The sequence below is a fragment of the Podarcis bocagei genome (genome assembly GCF_964188305.1).
Source record: "Podarcis bocagei genome assembly, chromosome: 3".
Lineage (NCBI taxonomy): Eukaryota > Metazoa > Chordata > Lepidosauria > Squamata > Lacertidae > Podarcis > Podarcis bocagei.
In genome coordinates, this window is record NC_138127.1 from 97,048,595 (window position 1) to 97,072,487 (window position 23,893).

General features: G+C 44.3%; 1 protein-coding gene across 29 annotated transcripts in view; it reads right to left on the reverse strand.

The window, feature by feature from the left end:
- Positions 1-23,008, reverse strand: part of NRXN1 (neurexin 1) — a 1,024,248-nt gene extending 1,001,240 nt beyond the window's left edge. For 17 of the 29 annotated variants that reach the window (XM_081188376.1, XM_081188372.1, XM_081188367.1 and 14 more), the window contains exons 1-2: positions 22,698-23,008; positions 13,257-14,892 (exon numbers count right to left, since the gene is read on the reverse strand). In XM_081188376.1, coding sequence (XP_081044502.1) covers positions 13,257-13,995 — 739 coding nt within the window. In that variant the 5' untranslated portion in view covers positions 13,996-14,892; positions 22,698-23,008. The remainder of the gene's footprint in view (positions 1-13,256; positions 14,893-22,697) is intronic. The other 12 variants (XM_081188379.1, XM_081188378.1, XM_081188377.1 and 9 more) reach the window with 1 other exon arrangement.
- Positions 23,009-23,893: the final 885 nt, after the last annotated feature.

Sequence of the window (23,893 nt, forward strand, 5' to 3'; positions counted from 1 at the left end):
TAGAGTAGAAAAAATGACTAGAGTCAAGTTTCTCCGCTTTTAAGTAAAACGAGAACTCTCTGCTATGCCCAATCAACAGAATGCTCATGTCTTTTCCCTTTCTGCACTGGAAAGCATGTAATGTGAGTGCCATTTCAATGGAAAATGACTTTCACTTGGAAACTGGTGCATGGCTGGTTGCCATAAGAAGCTGCCCCCAATCCCAGCTCTACCAGTGCTTCGCAAACCTGGGTCTCCAGCTGTTGTCGGACTACAACTCCCATCATCCCTGGCCGCTGGTCCTGCTAGCTAGGGGTGATGGGAGTTGTAGTCCAACAACAGCTGGAGACCCAAGTCTGGGAAACACTGGTGTCCACTGATGGGCAGGAACACTGCAGGGTTTTAGATAGCACAGCAGATGTCAGGGATCTTTAGCATGCTTCACCAATCAGCTATGCCCTTCCCCATCTGAAACACAAAGAGATGACAAGTTGTATACCATGCCATCAGTTTGCAAAGCAATTCATTATCTTGGGGTTGAACCATTGATACCTGTCAACAAAATGGCTGTTGCCTACGGTACCCCACAGCATTCCACTCTGTCCTAAATTATATTTTATCAAGCACACAGGAACTGCAGAAAGTGGGCATTTGGGAATCTGGAGTGCAACCTCAAAATGCTGAAGCACATGCCAAGGCGATGGGGTATGTATTGGTGCGTACGTGCAAGGCCAGCAAGCAACTGGATGTTTCTGACTATTGGGTACAGAGCATCTGCATCAGGAAGCTGAGCTCAGTTGAGAAGATCACATTCACAATGGCACACAAACTGGGTGTATGTACGCATAGACTAGAAATTGCATTCATATGCATATAGAACTATGCATTTTTTCCCCTCCACAGCTGGATCTGGGAAACACATAAGAAATGGGTACTGAAATTTGTATGCATGCAGATATATTTTGCCAGGGAGGAATTATTAGATTTCACTGCAAATTTCAGCTCAAGAGAAATTCTGGAGCTTCTCTAGTTTAAACCATTTCCTTTTTCGGTTCCATTTCTAACCCACTCATCTTCATTAGTTTCACTATTTAGTCACCGATATGTTGTACACTTTGTAGGCCCTTTCAGGAAGCTGTAACCCTCCAGATGTTGCTGGACTTCAACTCCAATCACCCCTGGCCATTGGTGGTGTTGGCTAAGGTGGATGGGAGCTGAACAACATCTGGAGGGCCACAGGTTCCCCAGTTTAGTACAAAGTGAAGAAACAGACCTAGATAGTCATAGTTTTCTCCTTTTATAGTAAATACACTGGGAAATGTGTGAACAATTGATGCTCCATCTTCATCAGTATTTCCAAATTATTCAATAATTTGCCTTTTTAAATCATTATATTTCATTATTACCGTACTTAGTAGCTTGGCTTAATTTGGAGCCAATCCAGTGTGATCTACAAATAGTTTGCCTATTTTTTTTCACCGGAGAAAAAGGGTAGTCAACACAGTGCCCTCCAGATATTGCTGGACAGCACCAGATTTAGGATTAATAATGATAATAACACATATATTCATATATTTATACAGGTCAGTATGTGAGTAAACTGTACCTAAATTAACTGTTGTGAAAATAAGAAATAGGGGAAAAACCAAATGTTGCCCTCGCTCGAGGCACCATGTTACCAAAGACCACCTAGAACTTCCTGGTCATTGGCCATGTTGGCTGGGGCTGCTAGAAGCTGAGAACAGTAGCGTACGCCCATGCCTTGTATTTCTTTTATTCTGGCCACAATGTTATTTTGATGCAAGATGCAAGCGATGTGGACATAATTCTCACCGTAAATATTTTTAAATCAGTGTGCCTTAACTATAATTATTATTATTCCAAATGCACTGCTTTGTAAATGAAATTTTGAGAAAAGGTCTATAAATATTACAAAATAAATTAGGCTACTGGTGGTGATCCCAAAATCTACTTCTCCTTTTTTATTCTCGGCACTCTTTATCCTAGGGGTGGGCCTGGGTATAATGTGGGAAATGTATCACTATCAAATTGCAATCTCTTCAACAAGAATTTGACATCCAGCAAATCTTAAATTTTCTACAAGCCTTCATTTTAGCCCTGGGAACATTAGACTTATTCTACAAAATGAAAAATTCTGCCTGCCTAAGGCTGCAAGCAACGGCTAATAAAAATCAAATGTGTTTCTTCCTCCAGTTGCCAGTACAGTGGTACCTCAGGTTACATACACTTCAGGTTACACACCCCGCTAACCCAGAAATAGTGCTTCAGGTTAGGAACTTTGCTTCAGGGTGAGAACAGAAATCGTTCTCCGGCAGCACAGCAGCAGCAGGAGGCCCCATTAGCTAAAGTGGTGCTTCAGGTTAAGAACAGTTTCAGGTTAAGAACAGACCTCCGGAACGAATTAAGTACTTAACCCGAGGTACCACTCTACTGAGTTTATCCACATTGCAGTGCATATTCCCCAACAGTATCAAAACTATGCATCTCAGAGAACATCCGTGCATTAAACAGAACTGGCTTAAAATGATCCTAAACGTTTTCAAGTTTCAGTCCTGCTCCTCTGAAAACTTGAGGGTCCATACTTAAATGTCCAGCTCTTTCAATCCCTTAGGTCTTGAATTCAGAGAGGAAATTATAACTTTAAAATATCACATTCACAGATATATTCATAATACATGCTAGTTCCCTGCCTCAGGGCTTAATATTAAGATACATTTCAGAGGCTGCCATTTAAAGTAAAAAAAAAGGGGGGGGGGAGATTATTTGAAAACCCAACATAAATTCTAGATTCTGCCAGGCAGCTTGCTCCCTTTGCTGTAATTACATCCCTGGCACTATGCTATCCAGTGATTTTCTACTTCCTAACATAAAACCTTTAAGTGGGATGGGGGAGTTTACACAACAGCCGTGAGCTAAAATTGAGTTGACAAATTTGGGCCTACATGTTCCTAATAAATGGTAAAAGGTAAAGGACCTCTGGACAGTTAAGTCCAGTCAAAGGCAACTATGCTGTGCTGGTCCCGGGGGGGAAAGGTACTAATACCGTAGCCGAAGTTCAGTCCAGAGTCACTAGCAGGGTAGACGATCACTAGATGAGACGCGAGGTCCGAAACAGGGAGCCGGGCGGGGGAGCAGGAACGCTGGTAGGGCAGCAGCAGGAAGCCAGGCGGGTAACAGGAACACTGGTAGAGCAGAAGCAGGGAGCCAGGCGGGGAACAGGAACACTGGTGGGTCAGCAGCGGGCAGCCGGGCGAGGAACAGGAACACCGGAGAGTCAGGAGCAGGAAGCCGGGCGAGGAACAGGCACACTGGGAGTGCAGATCTAGGTCTGGGTAAAGCAGGTACTCCACAACGACGTTGCTCCCGCAACCTGGGACCGGGCTGCCTGGCCTTTATCTCCTTCTAAGGCCGGGGGCGGTCCCGGCCCCCAGGAGCCCCGCCTCTCCTGGCCTTAAGGCGAGCACTCCTCCTGGGAGAGACCAGTTCCCTTCGCCTCTCTGCCCTAAGCCTCTGCAGTTCAGGAGAGGCCGAAGGGTTACTGGGCCCCGGGGGAGGCTCACCTGTAGCCACTGAGTCCTCCAGCACTTCTGGGGCCAGAATGGTCTCACCTGGTGCCTGCCCCTGAGGATCTGGCACAGGTGCAGGCTCCTCAGCATCTAGGCCTTGCCCCAGTTCAGCCGGCCCTGGAGGCGGGGACTCCTGTGCCGGCTGGGATTCCTCCGGTTCGCTCTCAGACTCGGAATCCCAGGCCATCACATATGCGGTTGCAGCACTATTCTCGCTTTCGGGCCAAGGGAGCTGGCGTTTGTCCACAGACAGCTTTCCAGGTCATGTGGCCAGCATGACTAAACCGCTACTGGCACATGGAAGAAACGCCGTTTACCTTCCCACCCCAGTGGTACCTATTTATCTGCTTGCACTGGTATGCTTTTGAACTGCTAGGTTGGCAGGAACTGGGACAAAGCAATGGGAGCTCACTCCGTCGTGGGGATTCGAACCGCCGACCTTTCAATCAGCAAGCCCAAGAGGCTTAGTGGTTTAGACCACAGTGCCATCTGCATCCCATGTCCCTAATAACATTTATCTATCTATGACATCCACCCTAGCCATAGCAAAAGTGGAGTGTCTTTGATTTTAAAAAGCCCTTCTTCAGCGCCATGAATATGGCCAACAGTACTAGTATATAAATGAGATATGTAGCAATGACAGCACTGAAAGGCAGGACTCATCAATGACACCTGGCTGGGTGGGAAGTCTGTTTAGTGCTGAAGTGATGGCTTTGCCTGTTCACGTGTGTGGTGCTGATGGGTCCACCAAAACTGAGAAACTTAGAAACAAACTGTTCTGAAAATCCCTATTTCAGCCTAAAGTTTAATTCGGTGATTTTTCTAAGGTTCCGTCTTCATTGAATCAGCACTCTACGGAACAGCAGATAATGTCTGGTTCTGCAACACCCCCACTTATGTCCACATGGTTTTGGAACGAATACTGAAGATATTTTTACCTAGTCCTCCACAAAATCTCCTAAATTATTAAGGCTTATATTACATAGACGTCGTTCTTCCCGGTAATGTTCATAAAAAGTTATGGGTCCAGGAGATGCTAAAATAGCTCCTTTCCATTCCTGGGAGCTTTTTCATCTTCTCTAACCTTTCCCCATACATGGCTTGAAGTCCGAAAGTCCAGAGACAGTGGCTCCAACAATACTGATTCTGAAATTGTGCTGTTCTCAATATTTTTGTATCCCACAGTCCACGATGTTTGAAGAGCTCACTTAGCCTGAAGTAAGCCATTGTCTATGACTGGCATCAACATCATTTAGCATTTATCAGTGTGTGTAGCTCAGTTTTGCCCACAACTCAACCACCTGAGTTTGCTACAATTTAGCAATTTAGCATTTCATCACCACCCTAGTTTCATTTTGCTTTTTCCTTTCCAACTGAAGCACAACATCCCATGGCAACTGAGCATGCCCAGTCCTTAAGGGCTGATTGTTGGACTTTCTAATAAAATAATATAATAATAATAATAATAATAATAATAATAATAATAATAATAATAATAATAATAATAATAATAATTGTATTATTTATACCCCGCCCATCTGACTGGGCTTACCCAGCCACTCTGGGCGGCTTCCAACAAAATATTAAAATACAGTAATGCATCAAACATTAAAAGCTTCCCTAAACAGGGCTGCCTTCAGATGTCTTCTAAAAGTCTGGTAATTGTTTTTCTCTTTGACATCTGATGGGAGGGCGTTCCACAGGGCGGGTGCCACTATCGAGAAGACCCTCTGCCTGGTTCCCTGTAACTTGGCTTCTCACAGCGAGGGAACTGCCAGAAGGCCCTCAGCGCTGGACCTCAGTGTCCAGGTAGAATGATGGGGGTTATGCCCCCTTACTTTTAAAAAAAGTTGGGAGGGTTTTTTTCCATACTTTGGTAAAACACACTAACATCTCCCTCTTGTTTCTCAATTGCCATGTTTTGTCTCCATTTCTTTTGGCACTCGCCACCAGATCAGTATTAGAAGGAATGTGATTTCAGTGGGGGGAAAGGGGGGGGGGAGTCCTGGATTCAGCCCCTGGTGTCTCCTGTCAAACAGCTACAGAAAGCAAGAAGACCTCTGCTGAAGACCTTGGGGAGCCACTGGAAGTCTGAGAAGACAACAGCGAACAACGGTTTGGCTTTGTGTATGGTGGCTTCATAAGGTTTAGTCTATTTTATGCTGTGAGAAATATCCCAGGTATAAAACGACCTATAAAGGTTATGGGCCTATCTGTATTGCAGAGGCATAAGATGGCAAGTGTAACATTATTGGGCTTTTAAAGAAATGTAAAACTCCATACAGCAAAGTGTAACTATATGTAAAAACTGCTGTTGATAGATATCACTATGCCAAAAGATAAAGGGTGGGTGTTTTTTTAAAATGCATTTTTATAACCATAATACCTGGGACCAAGGCCACAAGGGCTACTTCTTCACAGGAAGCAGTTGTACAGTAACAAGGTTTGATTTGACTCACTCAGGTTAATTCAGAGCTTAATAACTAGTCTGGTGCATGGATAGCCTCCAAGTCGTTTAATCAAACAGGCTCCTTAAGCTCAGATTCAACTCATTGGTTCAGGGTGTTCCTGGCATTACTTAAAAAGCTACACTCCCTGCAAAACAATATTATAAAAAGTATTGTTCTATATCATGATGGAAAGTGTAAATGGTTGAAACATATTAGGACTTTCCCCCCATTAGTCTTTTGTCTTTATACCCACCTTTAAAACAAATGGCGTCACAATAGTAAGAGCAACAGGATTTTTACAAGGTGAATTTTACATAAGCGTAATACTAGGAATGATTAGCAATTGTTTTCTGTTTCCACAAGAGGGGGGGGCGATGTTCATAAAGACAATTTTACCCAATCTCTATGAATATGGGCTCAGTAAAAAAAAAAAAGAGCTAAAAAAATCTCCATGGAGTTGTAAGCCTTCTGCATTTCACAGATTATTTCAATATTGCCATACTTTACAGCATTATCAATTACACAGTTATTTGACTATTTTCACTTACAGCTTTTAATAAATAACCTTGGTAGATAGTGCTACATTTCACACTGGATTCTTAAAAATTATCTGACAATCTGTTCTGATTTTACTATCCTTGCACTTTTTCTGAAGCAATATTCATCTGAATCCATTTAAGAATAATTTTGTCATAATTTCTGCTACATCCAGGACTGAATGACTAGCCACTGATAGACTTGCTCTCCATGAATCTGTCTAATCCCCCTTTTAAAGCCATATAAACTAGTGAATTCTCTAAATGAATTATATGCACTGCGTGAACGTAGACTTTCTTTTTTCTGTCCTGAATCTCCTGCCAATCAGCTTTGCTGGAGGAACCCAAGTTCTGGTCCTGTGAGAGAAAGAGCAAAACTACTTTCTCTACTTTATTCTACAAATTTATCATGTCACCAACCAGTATTTCCTTTTATAATGTAACAAAAAACACAACACCTCAACACCTTTCCTCACAAGCAAAGTTAGTGCCCCACACTGCTGATTGTTAAGTTTGGGTTGCTTTTACACCTTTTCCATCTTTATTATATCCATCTCTGCTGTATATATTATTTCAAAGATGCAACAGCATACTGGGAAGGTTTATTTTAGACCCCTTTCCTACTGATCCTTTTTCACTGAGCTATCCACCAAGACCAGTCGTAAATGCACTAGCAATCCTTAGGCAAGCATCTATCTTTTGCCCTTCCATCAGCAATATAGAACAGTCCAGGATCCCCTTTGAGGCTAGAGGTTTAAGTCAACCCTTTTATTACTGGAAATCATAAATATATTATTAATAACGGACATAAATTATGAAGGATGGGGTGACTCTATAGATTGCCAGTGAAGTATATTTTTGGACAGCCGTCCTCTCTCAGAAATACTTGGTATGTTAAATGAAAATAGTGGCTCAAAATGATTTTTCTTCATGATATTAAAAAAATAATCAAATAAATTTGTTTTGAATTGGCACTCACTTATTTTTTATGTTAGCAATAACATAACATAGCCACAGTAAAAATCCACCATCCTACTATGCTAGAATGGAATGCATGGCACTGTATTTTTTTATTATTATTATTTACACACACACACACAACTTTATTGCGGTCCATAGACCCAAAACGCACAGTACATTTTTAAAAAGAAAATTACATTGTTGCTGTTGTTTTAATTTCATTTTTGTATTATTCCCTTGTATTCATGGATGCATAGTTGTACTTACCTTCACACTGATTTGAAGCCACTTTGTGTCCTTCCTAAAAGAGGCTCCTGGGAGGACAGAGGGACATTGGCAGAACAACTCTTGGGTTGGCGCAACTGGCTAAAATGTTTTAAATAGTTCTAATTTTGGTTCCTCTGTTTAGTTTTTGTCGGGTTGATGTTGTTAAATGTTTAGTTGGGGTTGGCGGTTATTTTAATTTGGGTATAACTGTAAACTGTTTATTATTGTTATTGTTATTATTGGTTTCTATTGATTTATTGGTTTGTTTGTTGCTTGTACAGGATATTTTGTTTTTGTTTTTTAATTTTTGATGCTGTGTTTTTATATATGTTGTAAGCCACCCAGAGTGGCTGGGGAAACCCAGCAAGATGAATGGGATATAAATTTAAAATCTATTATTATTATTATTATTATTATTATTATTATTATTAAATGTTCAGATCTCCTAGAAGAGGATGTGTTCCCTTTGTTATTCCTGAGCACAGTCAATAGAAAAAGCTGCTAAACTATTAATTAAAACTAGAGTAAGAAATGTGGTTAGGCAGCATGATATGCTGATTCTTCAGAAGTTTTTATTTCCCTCTTGATTACATTCCCACCCCCAGCTCATGACATGTGATCAGAAAGTTATTCCTGTGATCTGAGGGGCTGTAAATCATGGAGATATATATATGGTAAAGGGACCCCTGACCATTAGGTCCAGTCGTGGCCGACTCTGGGGTTGCGGTGCTCATCTCGCTTTATTGGCTGAGGGAGCCGGCGTACTGCTTCCAGGTCATGTGGCCAGCATGACTAAGCCGCTTCTGGCGAACCAGAGCAGCGCACGGAAATGCTGTTTACCTTCCCACCAGAGTGGTACCTATTTATCTACTTGCACTTTGACGTGCTTTTGAACTGCTAGGTTGGCAGGAGCAGGGACCGAGCAACAGGAGCTCACCACGTCGTGGGGATTTGAACTGCCAACCTTCTGATCAGCAAGTCCTAGGCTCTGTGGTTTAATATATCCACACACACACATACATACACACACAGAACTTTTGTTCTAACCCATTCCTAGTGCAATCCAAGGCAGATAAACTAAAATCTCATTATGTTTAGAGGCATTGCATTTGTAGTGCACAAATAGACCTAGGACTGTGTGAACACCATACAGTTAAAACAACTGACTTCCTACAAATAATCCTAGAAACTATACTCTGTTAGGGATGCTGGGATTTGTACAGTGGTACCTCAGGTTACAGACGCTTCAGGTTACATACACTTCAGGTTACAGACTCCGCTAACCCAGAAATAGTACCTCAGTTTAAGAATTTTGCTTCAGAATGAGAACAGAAATCACACAGCAGCAGCGCAGCAGCAGCGAGAGGCCCCATTAGCTAAAGTGATGCTTCAGGTTAAGAACAGTTTCAGGTTAAGAATGGACCTCCGCTCAAATTAAGTTCTTAACCCGAGGTACCACTGTACTTCTCTGAGAGGTAAACTACAGCTCCCAGGATTCTTTGGGGGAAGTCACATGATTTAAAAGTAAGGCATGTATGCTTCCTAAACCCATTGTCTATTACATTTCCCATTCTATTCCTGTTCTTTTTGTTTAATCTGACCTTGTTTCATGGAACAAGAGATCAGGATGACTTTGCCAAATCATGTTTTCTGTCAAACAACTAATGCAAGTACATTACATATAAAGTGAGTACATTTGCAGAGGTGGCAAGAAAAAAACTGATTTTGCAAATTGAATGCAGGTTTGCTTTTATAGGGACAATAATCTAAAATTCTATATTGTGTGGCAACTTTTTTTAATGTTAGCCAGCTTTTCTGTTCTGTTCCTTGTGTACATTCAGACTGCAATTCTATGTATGCTGATTTGCGAATAAGCTCCATTAATCTCAGGGATGCATCCTTCTGAGTAAACATGAAGAGGAGGACTAGCCTGTCATTCTCCTGCCCTGTTATAACTCATGCTTTAAAACAAATAAATTGATCTGGTCTCAGTACATAAATAATACTGACCTACCTTGCAATGCTTTTTGTACGAGACAATGCATGTGAACATTCAGGAAGCGCCATTAAAAGTATATTATCACTAATAGGAATACCAATAATATATTAAAGAACAGCTATGGAGTCTGATATAAATAGTTGGGTCCGTGAAGGTAGCAGCGCCCCGTATTGCTACAGTAAACTCAGTATTTATAGCAGGCTATGTTTGCTTAAAAAAAAATTAAAAAACTGCTCAGTTATCTGCACAGTAATGAGCAGCACCTAAGGCGTGAAAAGAAAACTCATTAACAAATCCTCTTCCCCTTATGCTATTCCACTTTATAAAGCAAGACTATGCAAGAAACACAGGCATATAATAAAACCCCATGAAGTTTAACGACCAGAAAGTCTTCTGATTAACTTTTATGCACGTACAACAGTGCCCAGTATATTTTAGGCACTTCTATAAATAATGGTGGTGGTGAATGACTCCATCATACAATAATCCAAAATGCACCACTATGCAAACAGAACACCATATTCAGTTGCTGTTTTTTCTCGACCACTGAATAAACCCCACCGACAGTTTTTAAGTCTACAAAGACTCAGAGCCACTAAGGGTGAGGAAGAAATAACCGCTATAGGCAAGAGCTGCTGTGAGTCTTAAGCCTAATGAGGGGAACAGGTTGCACATGTCCCCTTCCTATTTTATTTTTGCTTCCCCTAATTAGTCACAAGAATGTAACCTAATCACAGAGTAATTCAAACCTTTGATTAATCAATACAAAGAGCTACCCATTGCTGTTATGCAATCAACCTTATTTGATATGGTTTTCATTAACAAATAGGATGCAAGGGCTCAGAGAGTAGCAGCTCTCTGTGACTGGCTGGGAATCTTGTCTTTTGTCTGAATTTCTTTTTAATCAGCTGCAATATTGCACATCGCAAGCAGTGTATTTTCCCCTGCAATCAGCATACACTGTGATGTTCTAACTGGGATAAAGAGTCCTTGCCACTGCCGTAATTAAAGACTTGTGATGAGCTTCTGAGGCTGCACCACACACTTACCTGGGAGTAAATCCCACTGATATGAATAAATGTAGACGGAATAGGTCTGTAAATATTAATAGCTGGCTAGATAAAAAAACACCCATTCTTCCTCCACTTGAAAGTGTTAATTGCACTTTTTTTGAAGTAGTTTATGAGATTTACATGCATCTAGCATCAACATCAGTGTTTAATTTTAATGGAGGTGCAATTGTTTCATCTTTCTAATATGGAGTTGTGACATTCTTCCATCCCTTACTTTTGGTTCTTAATGTGCTTCTGCATCAATGTTTCTTAAAAACTTACCGTATTTTTTGCTCTATAAGACTCACTTTTTCCCTCCTAAAAAGTAAGGGGAAATGTGTGTGCGTCTTATGGAGCGAATGCAGGCTGCGCAGCTCTCCCAGAAGCCAGAACAGCAAGAGGGATTGCTGCTTTCACTGCACAGCGATCCCTCTTGCTGTTCTGGCTTCTGAGATTCAGAATATTTTTTTTCTTGTTTTCCTCCTCCAAAAACTAGGTGCGTCTTGTGGTCTGGTGCGTCCTATAGTGCGAAAAATACGGTACTTGTTTTCATAACATGGATAGTGCTTCAGACAATTTCAACATTTGTAATTTCTGCTATTAACTGGCTTCAAATGCAGCCTTCTACATGTCTTCTCAAAAACAATCTCCAATTCTTTTAATGGGACTTGCTCCCAGGTCATTGCCATAGGATTGCAACCTCAATCTATCAATCAATTACCATTGTGAATTAGGTCAGTGTACTGAAAACAGGGACATCTAAACTCATCTAAGCACTCCTTTAAGACCACATACTGCATTAAAACCAAGTATTTGCAAATAACACCAATACAAAGGCATTTCCCCAAGAGCCAATGATCTTATAGCATATATATTATTTGATCTATTACAGTTTCAACAGCATTTGTGAATATATGTAATGAAAAAGGCTTGAATGTTTAGCACTAATAACAGAGAAGATGAAAGATAAAAAGCTGACAAATTAATAGGATGTGAAATGACTGAAAATCTAAGAACTGGAAGGAAGTTTACATAATAGAAAGCACACCCACAAATTATGTCTCTTTTCTACAGCCAGTGAAACTCAATTAAAAGTGAAAAAGGCAAATTACTCAGTCATTATAGACATATAGCCACTCAATGAACACCTTCACCTTTGTCAGTTTGGAATCATTTCTCCATTCCATAGGAAGATTGTTTCCTTTAATTTTTATATGTGTACAGAAACATGTATTCTATCTCCTCATATGCTATCATTTATAACAGCTTTGACTGTCACTCCATGTCCAGCAAATACAACAAAAATATTTCCTATCCATTTCAGAAAAACATCTGCAAAAAATTAGAAATTCAAATATTATTTATTTTTAAAAATAAATAAGGACCAGATGAAACCGCAATTAATTAATCCATGTTACCAAAAGGGATGGGCGCTGACAATGAGGATTCAGTTATTAACATGTTTGCAGGTTTGTTTTGGTTTGTTTGTTTTTTTTAAAAAAAAAGAAAAAGGGAGAAGAATACAAGCAAGTCCCTTTTGCTTTCACCGTCTTCTGAGTTCTAGTTCTGAATACTGACCTCTGGAAATATTCCAGTCAAAATAATTCTACAGCTGCATATAGCCTTTATATGACAGACATATGAACTGGCTAAGTCCATTATTGCAAAATGACATTTATTCTGGTATGAAATTATAAATCCACTGCAATTCATACTCTTTGTCCATTAAGGAGCTGCACAAATAAATCATTGATATGGCTTCAAGCAATCTGATGATATTAATAAACCTACCTCCAAAGAGGAAGAACAAACACAATTTCTCCATTATCCTCATACAATGAATAAATCCCATCACCTCTCCTCCCACGCTTTCATACAATAATCAAACTAGGAGCAATCAAATCCACAAATCTGTTAAGGCCAAATACTTGCTTTTGAAGTTATTTAATCTCATTGGGACTAAACAGGTTTAAAATCAAGTACTTCAGCTGACTGGAGTTGTGGATGAATTTGAAAGCCCGTTTCCTAATGGGAGAAACCCCATCAAGGATAATTTCAAGTTACCCATTCCCCATCTTTCCTTTTCTAAACCTAATTCTCCACATTCCCTTCCATGCGACCAAGTTCTGCTCACCACATTGCTCACTGCCCACAACCTTCCTGTTCCCAAAATGGCAACTTTCCACCACCTCATCTTCAATTTTGTCTTAAAAGTTGCAAAACATATGGCGACAATAATTGTTCAAAGGGATGGAGGAAGAAGGGCTGGAATATTTAACCGAAGGTCCAAGGTATGAGATGGATGAGGGGAAAGCACAGCTGCGAGATTCACTCATACAGAGGAAAAGCCATGCAGTCTCCATCTCTTGACCTTCCCTGTCATTGAGGGAGAGGCTGGCAGGGCAAAGGTGAAAACATGTTCTTACCTTCGCTGCAGTCCTTCCCGCGGAAGCCAGTTTGGGAGCAATCACACACAGCCTGGTCATTGAGCACAGAGCAGACGCCTCCATTGAGGCAAACGTCATCCCTGGCGCACAGGTGGCTCTGTTCGTCATCCAGCCGCACTTCTTGACTCTCCACAGGCGAGGACTGTGTGTAATTGACCCTTACATCTGTTATCCATCCCTTGAAGGGCTCCCGGTCCTTCACCGAGGAGAGTGTTACTTTTAGAGTAGCTGAACGCAGCTCAGGAGGCAACCCTCCGAGAAAGAGGCCGCTGAAGACAGTCATGTCCCGTCGCTTGGACTTCACTTCCACCCACTTAGCCTCAGTCTGGTCAATTAGTAGCGTCGTGTTCTTAAAATTGCGGCGGACAACCACTGTGTGCCACAGGTTGTCGTTAACAGCCATGTCAGAGAGCAAGATGGCGGGTTCAGCACAGAAGATGGAGAAGCTGAGCTGGAGCCTCCCACCTTGCGTCAGGATTAACTCCAAGAAGTCACAGAAGCCCTCGTCGTCGAAGTAAAGGACCAGGCCACTGGAACTGCGGGTCTTCATGTTGAAGCTCATTTCACTCTCGCAGCAGGCATTCCATTTAGGGAAACGAGTCCACTGGCCCTCTGCTCCTGGGAATTCCAGGCTGCTGCCAAGCTCAGCCCAGCATCCCAGGAGAAGGGCCATCCATAGTAGGAGGCAACCTCCACGCCTGAGGAGCACAGGCCCCATTCTTCGTGGGGTGGGGTGGGGGAGAGGGGGGAGAGGAGGGGGGAGTGGTGGTGGGGGGGTTGAAGCAGACAGGGTAAAATCTTTCCAGGAACCCCTCACACTAGATAAGTTAACTCTTGCTTTCCTAATGTTCTGGGGAGGAATAGTGGAGTTGCCTCTCCCAGTAGGAGAGGCTCAGGAGAGGCGCACCCAATATGTAAATCCCTCCTCCCTTCAAAAAAAGAAGAAGAAAAAGCAAAATGAATGAAAGAGAATATTTTCAAGCACAAGCAAATGTGCAACTTTGACGGGGCTGTAAAAAAATGACTTTAGAAATAAAAGGCACTGGTAGATGCTATTCGGTCATCTGCTTGGCTTTCGAAGGAGATGTCTAAGGATGGATGAGTCAGCAGAAATTTTTACCATCAAACACCCATGTCACCAAGTTGGAAAGGAGATGGGATGATGTTCAGAGAGGAGAAGGCCAACAAGCCACCCAGAAAACCTTCTCCAAAGATCCACAGGCCCACTGAGACTCGATCAATATCCCAGCACACATGGAGGAATCAGTATCCAAGCGCGTGTAGAAGTCATGTTACCCGATAGCTGTATTTCCCCAGGATTCTCCCTCACCTTTCGCTGCAAGCAATTGCCGGATTACAATCCAGTCTTCTCAAGGCTGATCCTCTCATCAGATCATGGTCTGCTCGCCATGCAACAGATCAGGAGGAGATTCCCAATGGAGCTGAAATCCAGACACTGTCATGAAGCTCAGAAGCTACTTGAAATGCAAAGCTTCACAGCTCCTGTATTGTTTTGGGGTTTTGTTTTCCTTGAGCAAGGCCCAAACTATGAAGATCCTGGTGTTTGATCGTTGGGGGGTGTTGCGCTGTGCTCTTTTCAAAATAAAAAAACCATCTGTGAAGATATAAAACAAAAGACAAGTACATTTCAAAACCACGAATGAAAAGTAAAACGAGCCTGTAAAAAGGGTGAGGGTAACCACAGATTTAAATGTAACCAGAGGCAAGTGCAGGCTCCCTTGCTGCAATAAAGCTAAAGCGTCATGCTTTATGCCCTATGCTGGGGGGGGGGAGTTTCTTGTGATGAATTCCATTCAAGTTAACTCCATTAGTCACTGTTTTAAATGCCCAAGTCTGTTTGCAGCAGTAATTTTTTGGACTGGAAAAATCATTGGAAAAGCCTCTTTCATGTACAGAGCTTGTTATGGCAGAAAGGGGCATTTAAATGTGTTACTTATGTTTACTGCCATTTGGGCATCTTCAAACATAATTCATCACAGAAATAAACCTACGCCTACTATCCTCCATTCAGTGATGTTATTGCATGCTGTGAACCTGCTTATTTCCCCCCAGTGTTCTTAAATTCATGAAAATGGGACAAGATCACAACAGAGCCGAACAGACGGTGAATTACCATAGTTGTTGCATTCCTTGCTAGAAGTAGGATTCTGTTTGTTATGTCTATAATATTTGTTGGAATCTTTTAGCTGTTGAAATTTTACATTATTGCAAAGGGGGGAGAAGCTGTATGATACAACTAGATTTCTGTATCATACAGATCACAGTTCATCCATCCTCTGCTATTACTCTTTTAGGACCAGGGATAGCCAACAGTGGCGTCTTCTAGACCCCAGCTCTCAATATCCCTGGCTATTTGTCATGATGGCTGAGGCTGATGGGAATTGTGGTCCAGGAACACCTGAAGGGGAACACAGTGGCTACCTCTGCTTTAGGATAAGGCCAAACCCCTGTTTACATAAGCCTCTATACAGTGGTACCTCAGGTTACATACGCTTCAGGTTACACACGCTTCAGGTTACAGACTCCGCTAACCCAGAAATAGTACCTCAGGTTAAGAACTTTGCTTCAGGATGAGAACACAAATCATGCTCCGGCGGCGCAGCAGCAGCAGGAGGCCCCATTAGCTAAAGTGGTGCTTCAGGTTAAGAACAGTTTCAGGTTAAGAACGGACCTCCGGAATGAATTAAGTACTTAACCCGAGGTACCACTGTATATATCTTCTCATATTGGAATTAATTTGTGTGTGCGTGCGAGTGTTTTTGTGTGTTTGCATGTTTTAAGAAATACATCTCCCCCACCACTGCCTTGAACTCTCCCAGTTGTATATTTAACTTAATGGATAATACATATTTACTGATAGCTTTTCTATCATAAATCTGTGTCCCACTTTAACAGCACGAGCTGTCATCCAGCAGAACTCAGGCACATGCAATAGCAACACCCCCCCCCCTCAAAAAAAGCCTCAAAGTAGAAGTAACACCAGAGCACAACCTTCCCTAGACTATCAAATGTCATTTTCTTTCTTGATGTGCCTTGAGCAAATTTCACCCACTGCCATCCCTAATTTGCATTCTATTGCACAGTAACCAGGAGCATTCCAATGTTGTGCCAATCAGGTGGGAAGCTGAGGAGAAGCGGAATAGCTTGATATTGTGCAGTGATTGGTAGGAAGCAGTATCTTGCAATTGCTGGTACAGTTTTGTATTTCAGAAAATGTTGGAATGAACAGTGCAGTGCATTAGTAAATATAAATAATTTCAATCAGTTGCCAAGGTGCTTGACGCATTTTAATGCCTTGTAAGTTCAAGATGGAGGGAGCCAACATTCTGTAATTTCTCAGGACATGTTTCTGTTTGTTTTTAATTTTTGCTTTTCAATTTTTGCTTTGCGCATTTTAATACTTTCAAAGGAAAGTATTTCAAAGGAACAGAAAGAGGAAACGGATAGCAGTAGCACTATGTAAGTCTTGGCACATTTGTAATTATTATTATTATTATTATTATTATTATTATTATTATTATTATTATTATTTAAATCTATATACTGCCCTTCATCCAAAGAACATGTTTAAGAACATAATAATGTGGTTTTCACAAATGTGTATTGTACCACTGACTGGAACTCACTTTCCAGTGTTTCATATTACTTTTTCCTCATCCTAATGGGAGACTGAATGAATCTGGAACTTTCTCCATGCAAATAATGTTCTTTATCACTGAGCTATGGATCAGTTTATATCTCCCTGTATGAGTAAATGGGACTACTTGGTAACAGCTACACAAATCAAGAATAGGGCTTCATTTTATAATTGCTGAGAGTGAGCTCTATTTGAGGAGAGGGAAAGAAGTGTCTTTGTTGGGACTGAAATGCCCCTCTCAATAAGGTATTCCTTTATGAAGGGATGTGGGGCAGTGCATCAGGATGTGAAGCTGTGTGGTAGAAATGCAACTGTTCAATTAAATTAGAATGCATTTAGGGTGCTGTTCCCAAATGCATTCAGGGACCCACTAAATATGGCCATACCTTCCAACATTTCACAGATGAAAATAGGAGCATGCTTCTAACATCCCAATTCTAACTCAGTGACCCTAGTCATTGCTCTACCATTGCCCATCTGTCTAAGGCTCCTTGCTATCAGCTACAGTCTGCTTTAGCCTATCCTCCACTGAACGAGGCCCAAAATGTGGTGTCTGACAATGCAACCATGGGCAAAATGACAGGCTGCACGCTGCATGCTTACTATCAGTGCTCGCTAATAATTATAATTAATAATTATATGCACGTGAACTAGAGAAGAGGTGCATCACTGCACAGTCCACTTTTGATGCTGGGTCTGAAGTGTCCGTAGAGGTAGGTGGAACTCTGAAGAATGCAAACCTGAGTACCTCATGCTAGCAAAATGCTAGGATGCAGGGCCGGCCCTACCATTGGGGGGAGGGGATACTGCAATTTATGGGAGGTGCTTGACCCCACCACTATTCCTTTAGAAATAAATAAAGCTCTCCTTTTCCCTTCTATTATCCACCACCACCACTCCTTTAGAATCCCCTTTTGTGGGGCTGACAGGGCTGTTTTTACCACACCACCTCTCTCGACCTCACCTGCAACCCACAGCCCTCAGGTGTTGTGAGGGATGCTTCCCAGTCAACCAGCTTCTTAGCAACATCCAAGTGCCAGTCCAGCCAGCTTCTTTATGCAGAAAGAGGGGGACCACCGTGCCATATGCCTCAGGCAGCAAATTGTCTTGGGTCTACTCTGTGATAATATGGACTGTGCCTCATAAATAAGGAAAGAGGAAGCGCTTTGACGGTTGTGTGTTGTTGTGTTTCCAGTGCGTGGTGGTGGTTTGGTCAGCGCTGCTCAACTTGAGGGAAATTTCTTGGGCCCGAGACTGAGGGTCTTTTTCCACGCAGGCGCAGACGGCCTTGTGCGCGTTTGTGTGGACCCTTTCGGCGATAGCCGAGCACGGCCAGAACAGCAGCAGCAAAAGCCTCTCTTCGCCTCCTGAGGCAAGAGCCAACCCCGCCGAGACTTCGACGGAAGACGCAGCCAGCAGGCCCTTCCCCACCTGGAGAGAGGCTCTGAGGCGGCAAGCGCCGCCAGCTGCCCCGGCCAGCCAGGTGTCTCTCCCCGCTGTCCGGAGGGCTGGCTGGGAAGGAGGCGCCACAATTTATGGCACCGCATTGAGCGTCCGCTGGCTCCTTCGTCCTCCCTCAGCCTCCTTCTGGCGCTCCCACACGCAGCGGCGGAGGCAGCAGCAGCAGCTCCGCCCCGCCTCGCTCCGCCTTCCTCTTGCCCGGCAGCGCGCGCGCCAGGCTCGGAGGCCGCCGGTGCCTTGGCAATCTCGGCGCCTTGGCTGAAGGCAGGTGCGGGAAAGGGAAGGAGCCCGGCTCCCCTTGGCTCTTCACAGCCCAGGCGCCGGCGGCGCACCTGCCTTCCCCCCGGGGAAAGAGAAGGAAGGAGGGGAAAGGAAGCGTCGTGCGTCTCCGTGCGCTTCGCAGTGTGTGTGTGTTTTTGGAGAGCGGTGGCGCGCGCCTGTCTTTGGCCGAAAGTATCCCGGGGAAAGGGGTGGGGATCTATAGAACCTGCGGCCGGGGAAAAAAAGGATGCGTGATGCGAGAGGGTGGACGGGGCTCCTCGTCCAGCAGGTCTGGGGGAACGAAGGAGAATCGCCGGAACAGAAAGCATCTGGCTCCGCGCGCTGCTGGTGTCTCTGATTGGCCGGAGCTCTCCAAGGTCCCGCGCATCGCTTTTTCAGCTCTGCTTCACGAGACGCTTTTTAACTGCAAGGCTCCGACCCGCAAGCGGAGACCTTCCTCGCGCAAAACACACGCACACACACATGTGCGCTCTGGCTCGCTCCCCAAGAGTGTGGGTGTGCGCTGGATGCGACACACGCCGAGCCTGGAGCCTGGGTGTTGTTGTTGTGTTTTATGCATGCAAAGCATGCGCTCTGCCCCTGAGCTGTGGCCGTCCTTGCAAAATAAAAGGGGCTCAGGTCTTTTACGTGTTAGGTAGGGTCCATCCTCTGACCGGCAGGAGTTCTCAATGGGCCCAGCTAACCAGAGATCCTTGGAATCGGAGACGCCAAGAATGAAAACCCGCATGCAAACCGTGCGCTCTGCCTGTAAACCCTTCCTGGAAATGTGGGTGTGCTCAGTGAAAAATGCTAAAGGAAAGGGGGGCCCAGGAAATGAATATGTATCTGTGTTGGAATGCGGGGGGGGGATAGTTCATTAATTACAGGAAATAGCTTCTTGAATGAGAGCTAATGAATTTGAAGGAGGATAACCTGTGTACGAGCTGGAGGGATTTTTTACTTGACCCAATGTTTCACGGTTGCGATGGGAGGTGGGGGAAAAACAGAATTGCAGAGCAAAGCTGCAGGAAGGGGTTCATTTGTACAGATGCAGGTGTGTGCCAGGGGGAGAGAGAGAAAGAATAGCATGGAAGGGCTGTGGGGGTTTTGTGTGGCAGAGTAAGCAAAGGGGAGAGAATGCATCGATTTCGGGTGTTACAAAGAACTGCGGAAGGAACTGATTGTCTGCCTCACTCCCATTAGTGAAAAGAGGCTCTGTATGGGGGAGAGAGAGAGAGAGCCTTCCATCCACAGCAGTGAGCATCATAAGAGGCGTTTGGATAAGGAGTTGACTGTGCAAAAATAATAATAATAAATAAAAGAGAGGAGGCAACCGAGGGTGTGATCATATCTACGACATGAGGTGTCATGATGGCAAGGCATGAGTGAGCAGGAACTGGCATGGGGGGGGGGGGAGAATGAGCACCCCCAAGGAGTATGTGGAAAGTGTGTTGTGTTGTTGGGTGGGTAAACTGCAGAGGTGATAAAGTGCATGTGAGAGAGGAATGGTGTACACACGGCGACGGCGTGTCGTCATTAAATGTGCAACTTATTGTAGCCGCCGTTGTGATGGGTGAACACAAGGGGTTACTGCAAGTGTAAGAGACAGAAGGGGATTTTTTTGGGGGGGGGTCTCCCTGTGCCTTACTAGACTGAAATGCATTTGCTGCAAGTAATGAGTAAAGTGTGTGTGTGTGTGCTTGTGGATTTGCATTTCTGTGTCTACAGGTTTGGAGATGAAAGGTGAACACTTGAAGAGAGCAACTATGTGTGTAAAGTGTGGGGGGGGCTGTTGCTGAGGCCACTGTGAGAAGTTGATCATCTGTGCGCCCAATGGCATATACGGTATGCATAGACAGGGAATGGAAATCTCCCAGAGATATTATGTTTTCCAAAAGTTCCTGGAGCCACAGCCATTCAGTCTGTGGCTTGGAGGAGAGTTTTTATTTCTTGTCTGCATTTCATATAATCTTTAGAGAACGGCAGGGGTGGTGAAGGTGCAAATCCAAAAGGGGACGAGAGATGGGCGAGCTGTAGCTATGGATAGGTAATTCTCTGTATGATTTAAGAGTTAAAATGCTTTCAGAAAGGAGCCTCCTCTGGTCTGTGGTTGTGAGGTTATGTGGTTAATATTAGTATTTTTTTGTGGGGGGGGGAATCATGTCTGTCCATCTGAAGAGGAAAGGCTATTGCTGGATTGACCACACATACGGGAAGGGTAGGAGCTGTGCCAGTGGGGAGGAAAAAGTGACCAGCTGCGTTGCTGGGCAGGAAGACTGGACAAGGCTGTATGTGCTTGTCTGAACACACAAAATACACCTAAGAGCCAGGAGTGAATAGCAGAGTGGTCCCTACAAGTGTCAGCAGGAGAGAGACATTGAGCTAAGGAGATCCCTCTTCAGAATCCTTCTTAGATGAAATTGATGGCCAGCCCCTTTCCTTCTTCTCTCCCTCTCTCCCTCTCCCACCACACGCTCTCTGTGCTGCCCCCTCCTCATGCATATATATATATATATATATATAATGCCAAAACAGCAGCAAATAAAAAATAAATAAATAGCCACTTGCTTATTTATTATGGCTGATACAATGATAAACAGCACCAACTGTCTAGTCATTTGCAAAACAAGTGAAGCAGATATATATAATGGAAGATGGACTGCTGATTTAACAGGCATGCTTTTAAAGTGGGCTCTCAGACCTTTTAAATATATAAAGAAAGAGAGAGAGAGAGATTAAAACCTTTTTGTCCTTTCCCCCCTCCATTTAATAAGGTGGGGATACCGTGTTGTACCGCTCATCAATAAATGCAACGCCCTTTCCTCTAAGAAAAAAAAAATACCTGATCGGGGTTTTTAAAAATTAAAATCACGTTTTGGTCACAGGTGCCCCAACTGAGCTATTAAAACAAGGGTGGAAGGAGACTTAAAGCAAGGGAGACTGATATGACAATAAATCCTTAATAAATAGCAGGTCATTTTGGCACATACAGTCTTGGCAGCGTCCTGCTGTTATAAGTGTCCATAGGATTTTCTCCGGGTGCGGGAAAGACCTGGAGAGCACACGAATGGTAGACTCAAATAAATAAAATAAACGGGGAGCTCGGGGTGGAGGTGTTGGGGGGACACAAAAACAACCTTTGCTGCAGCCAAAGAGAGAAGCACTTTAGTTCAAAAGCGAAATCCTTAACACCACCATTATTTGTATTTATTTATGGTTACTTAGCGCCCCCTCCCCCATTTTCGTATATCCCTACCTACTTATTTCCTAGCATCGAATCCTTTCTTTGGCTACTAGGGGGGAAACACGGGATTATTTTCCTTTTTTCCTCTACCAAGGAAGGCTGCAGATACATATATAGATATATACGTACGGATAAAATCCAAAATAAGGCACCGACAAGGCTAAGAGCAGTTTCTTCTAACCCATTAGGTAGGCAAAGGGGAGGCGATAGGGAGAACACCCCCCCCCCGCTCTCTCGAACGGATCTCCATCAAAAACGTCCCGAAATGCCAACCTTTCGTCAAACCACCTTACCAGCTTCCTACCCGCTCCCCGAAACGCTCCTTATTCCCATTGCCCCATCTCCTTCCAACGAAGGTGTGCTGGGAGGGAGGAAGGAAGGTGGCTGGGGGGGAGGGGGGGTAAGAAAAGAGACATGCAAGAAGAGGATCGATTCCCCCCTCCCCTCTCTCCCCCCCCCATCCGCGAGTCTCCAAAACGCCAGCAAGACCTGCCTCCCCTCCCTCCCTTTCTCTCTCCCCCCACCCCACGCCCGATCGCGAATAAATCACCACCGGCAGCCTTTCAACTTCCTAACCAGCCACCATCGCGCCGAGATCGTCTACCTCTGCCTTCCCCCCCCCCAAAAAAAAAAAAAAATTGAAGAAAACGCCGCACGCCAAGCTGGAGCGCCTTCTCGCGCCTTCTCCTGCCTCCTCGACGGACCAGAGCGTCCCTAACCCGGGTCCTTAACGCCCGCAGCCTCCCCGATCTCCTCCGCCGACGCCACCTGTCCCCTCCCCAAGCCAGCTATTTACCTGCACGGCTGTTCCTTTCCGCTCGCAAGGACGGCTCCCGAGGCATGTGTTGGCCAAAGAGAATTTCCCTTAGGTTCCTTTTCTCTCTCTCTCTCTCTCTCCCTTTCCTTCTCTTCTTCTTCCTTCCTCCCTTCCCTCCTTTCCCGCCCCTGAATAAGGCAGGATCGGCGGGGGTGGGGGGGGGAGAGAGAGAGAAAGAGACGAAGCAGGGGGTAGAAAGGGAGGGGGGTCTTAAAAAAAAAAAAGTGCCGTCCGTTGCCTTTTCAGCAGCGTCAGGCTCCGGCTTCTCTCTATCTCGCAGAACCGGGGAGGAGAGGCAAGCGAAAAGGAGGGCTGGCGGGGGCCCACGTGACCGACTGGTTGCTGTCTGTCTGCAAGAGGAGGGAGGAGCCGTCCTCTCTGCAGCATCGTGGACAGTAGCCGCTCCCTCCTTCCTTTCCCTCCCTCCCTCCCTCCCTCTTTCCACGGCAGCCTCCATCTCTCCATCACAGCCAGGCTGGAGCAAAAGGGGAGAGACAGGTCCGCGCTTCATCTTCGGGGGGGGGGGGGACTTGGGAGCAGGGGAACGCAAGGTAGAACGAAATGCAATTTATAGATTGGATCCAAAACAGCCCCTTTGTTCCTTTTTTTTTCCCCCTTTCTCTTTTTTGCACCAAATTCTGATCTTCTCTTCAAAGCCGGTGACGTGATCGTGCTTTCTAACACGCCCCCTCCCCGAGCCTTTTCCACAGCAGGGATCCTGTATATAGAGATGTATCCTGCTGCTGCAGGTTCCCCCACCCCCAGAAAATGGAAACCTCGTGGAGCTTTGCCTAGCGGTCGGTGGGTAGCAGAGGATGGGAACTGAGGAGCCCCCCCCCCATATTCCCTGCCTTCAGACCGGCTCGGGGTTTCCACAAGAGGCACGCAGGCACGCACCCTCCCGTTACACACACAGCCCTGTTGTATTTATGTATAGATCAAGGCAAACATACAACTTTATTTACAGAAAGAAAAGATGAAGACGCAAGTGGACCTTCCTTTACACAGGGATGTTGAATGTTCCAGCACGTGCTCAGACAGCATTTGTATTTGTGTGTGTGTGTGTGTGTGTGTGTGTGAGAGAGAGAGAGAGAGAGAGAGAGAGAGAGAAGTTTCCCTGCAACTCAATGGATTAATGTTATAGATGGAACCACCTTCTCTTGTGTCTTCTGCCA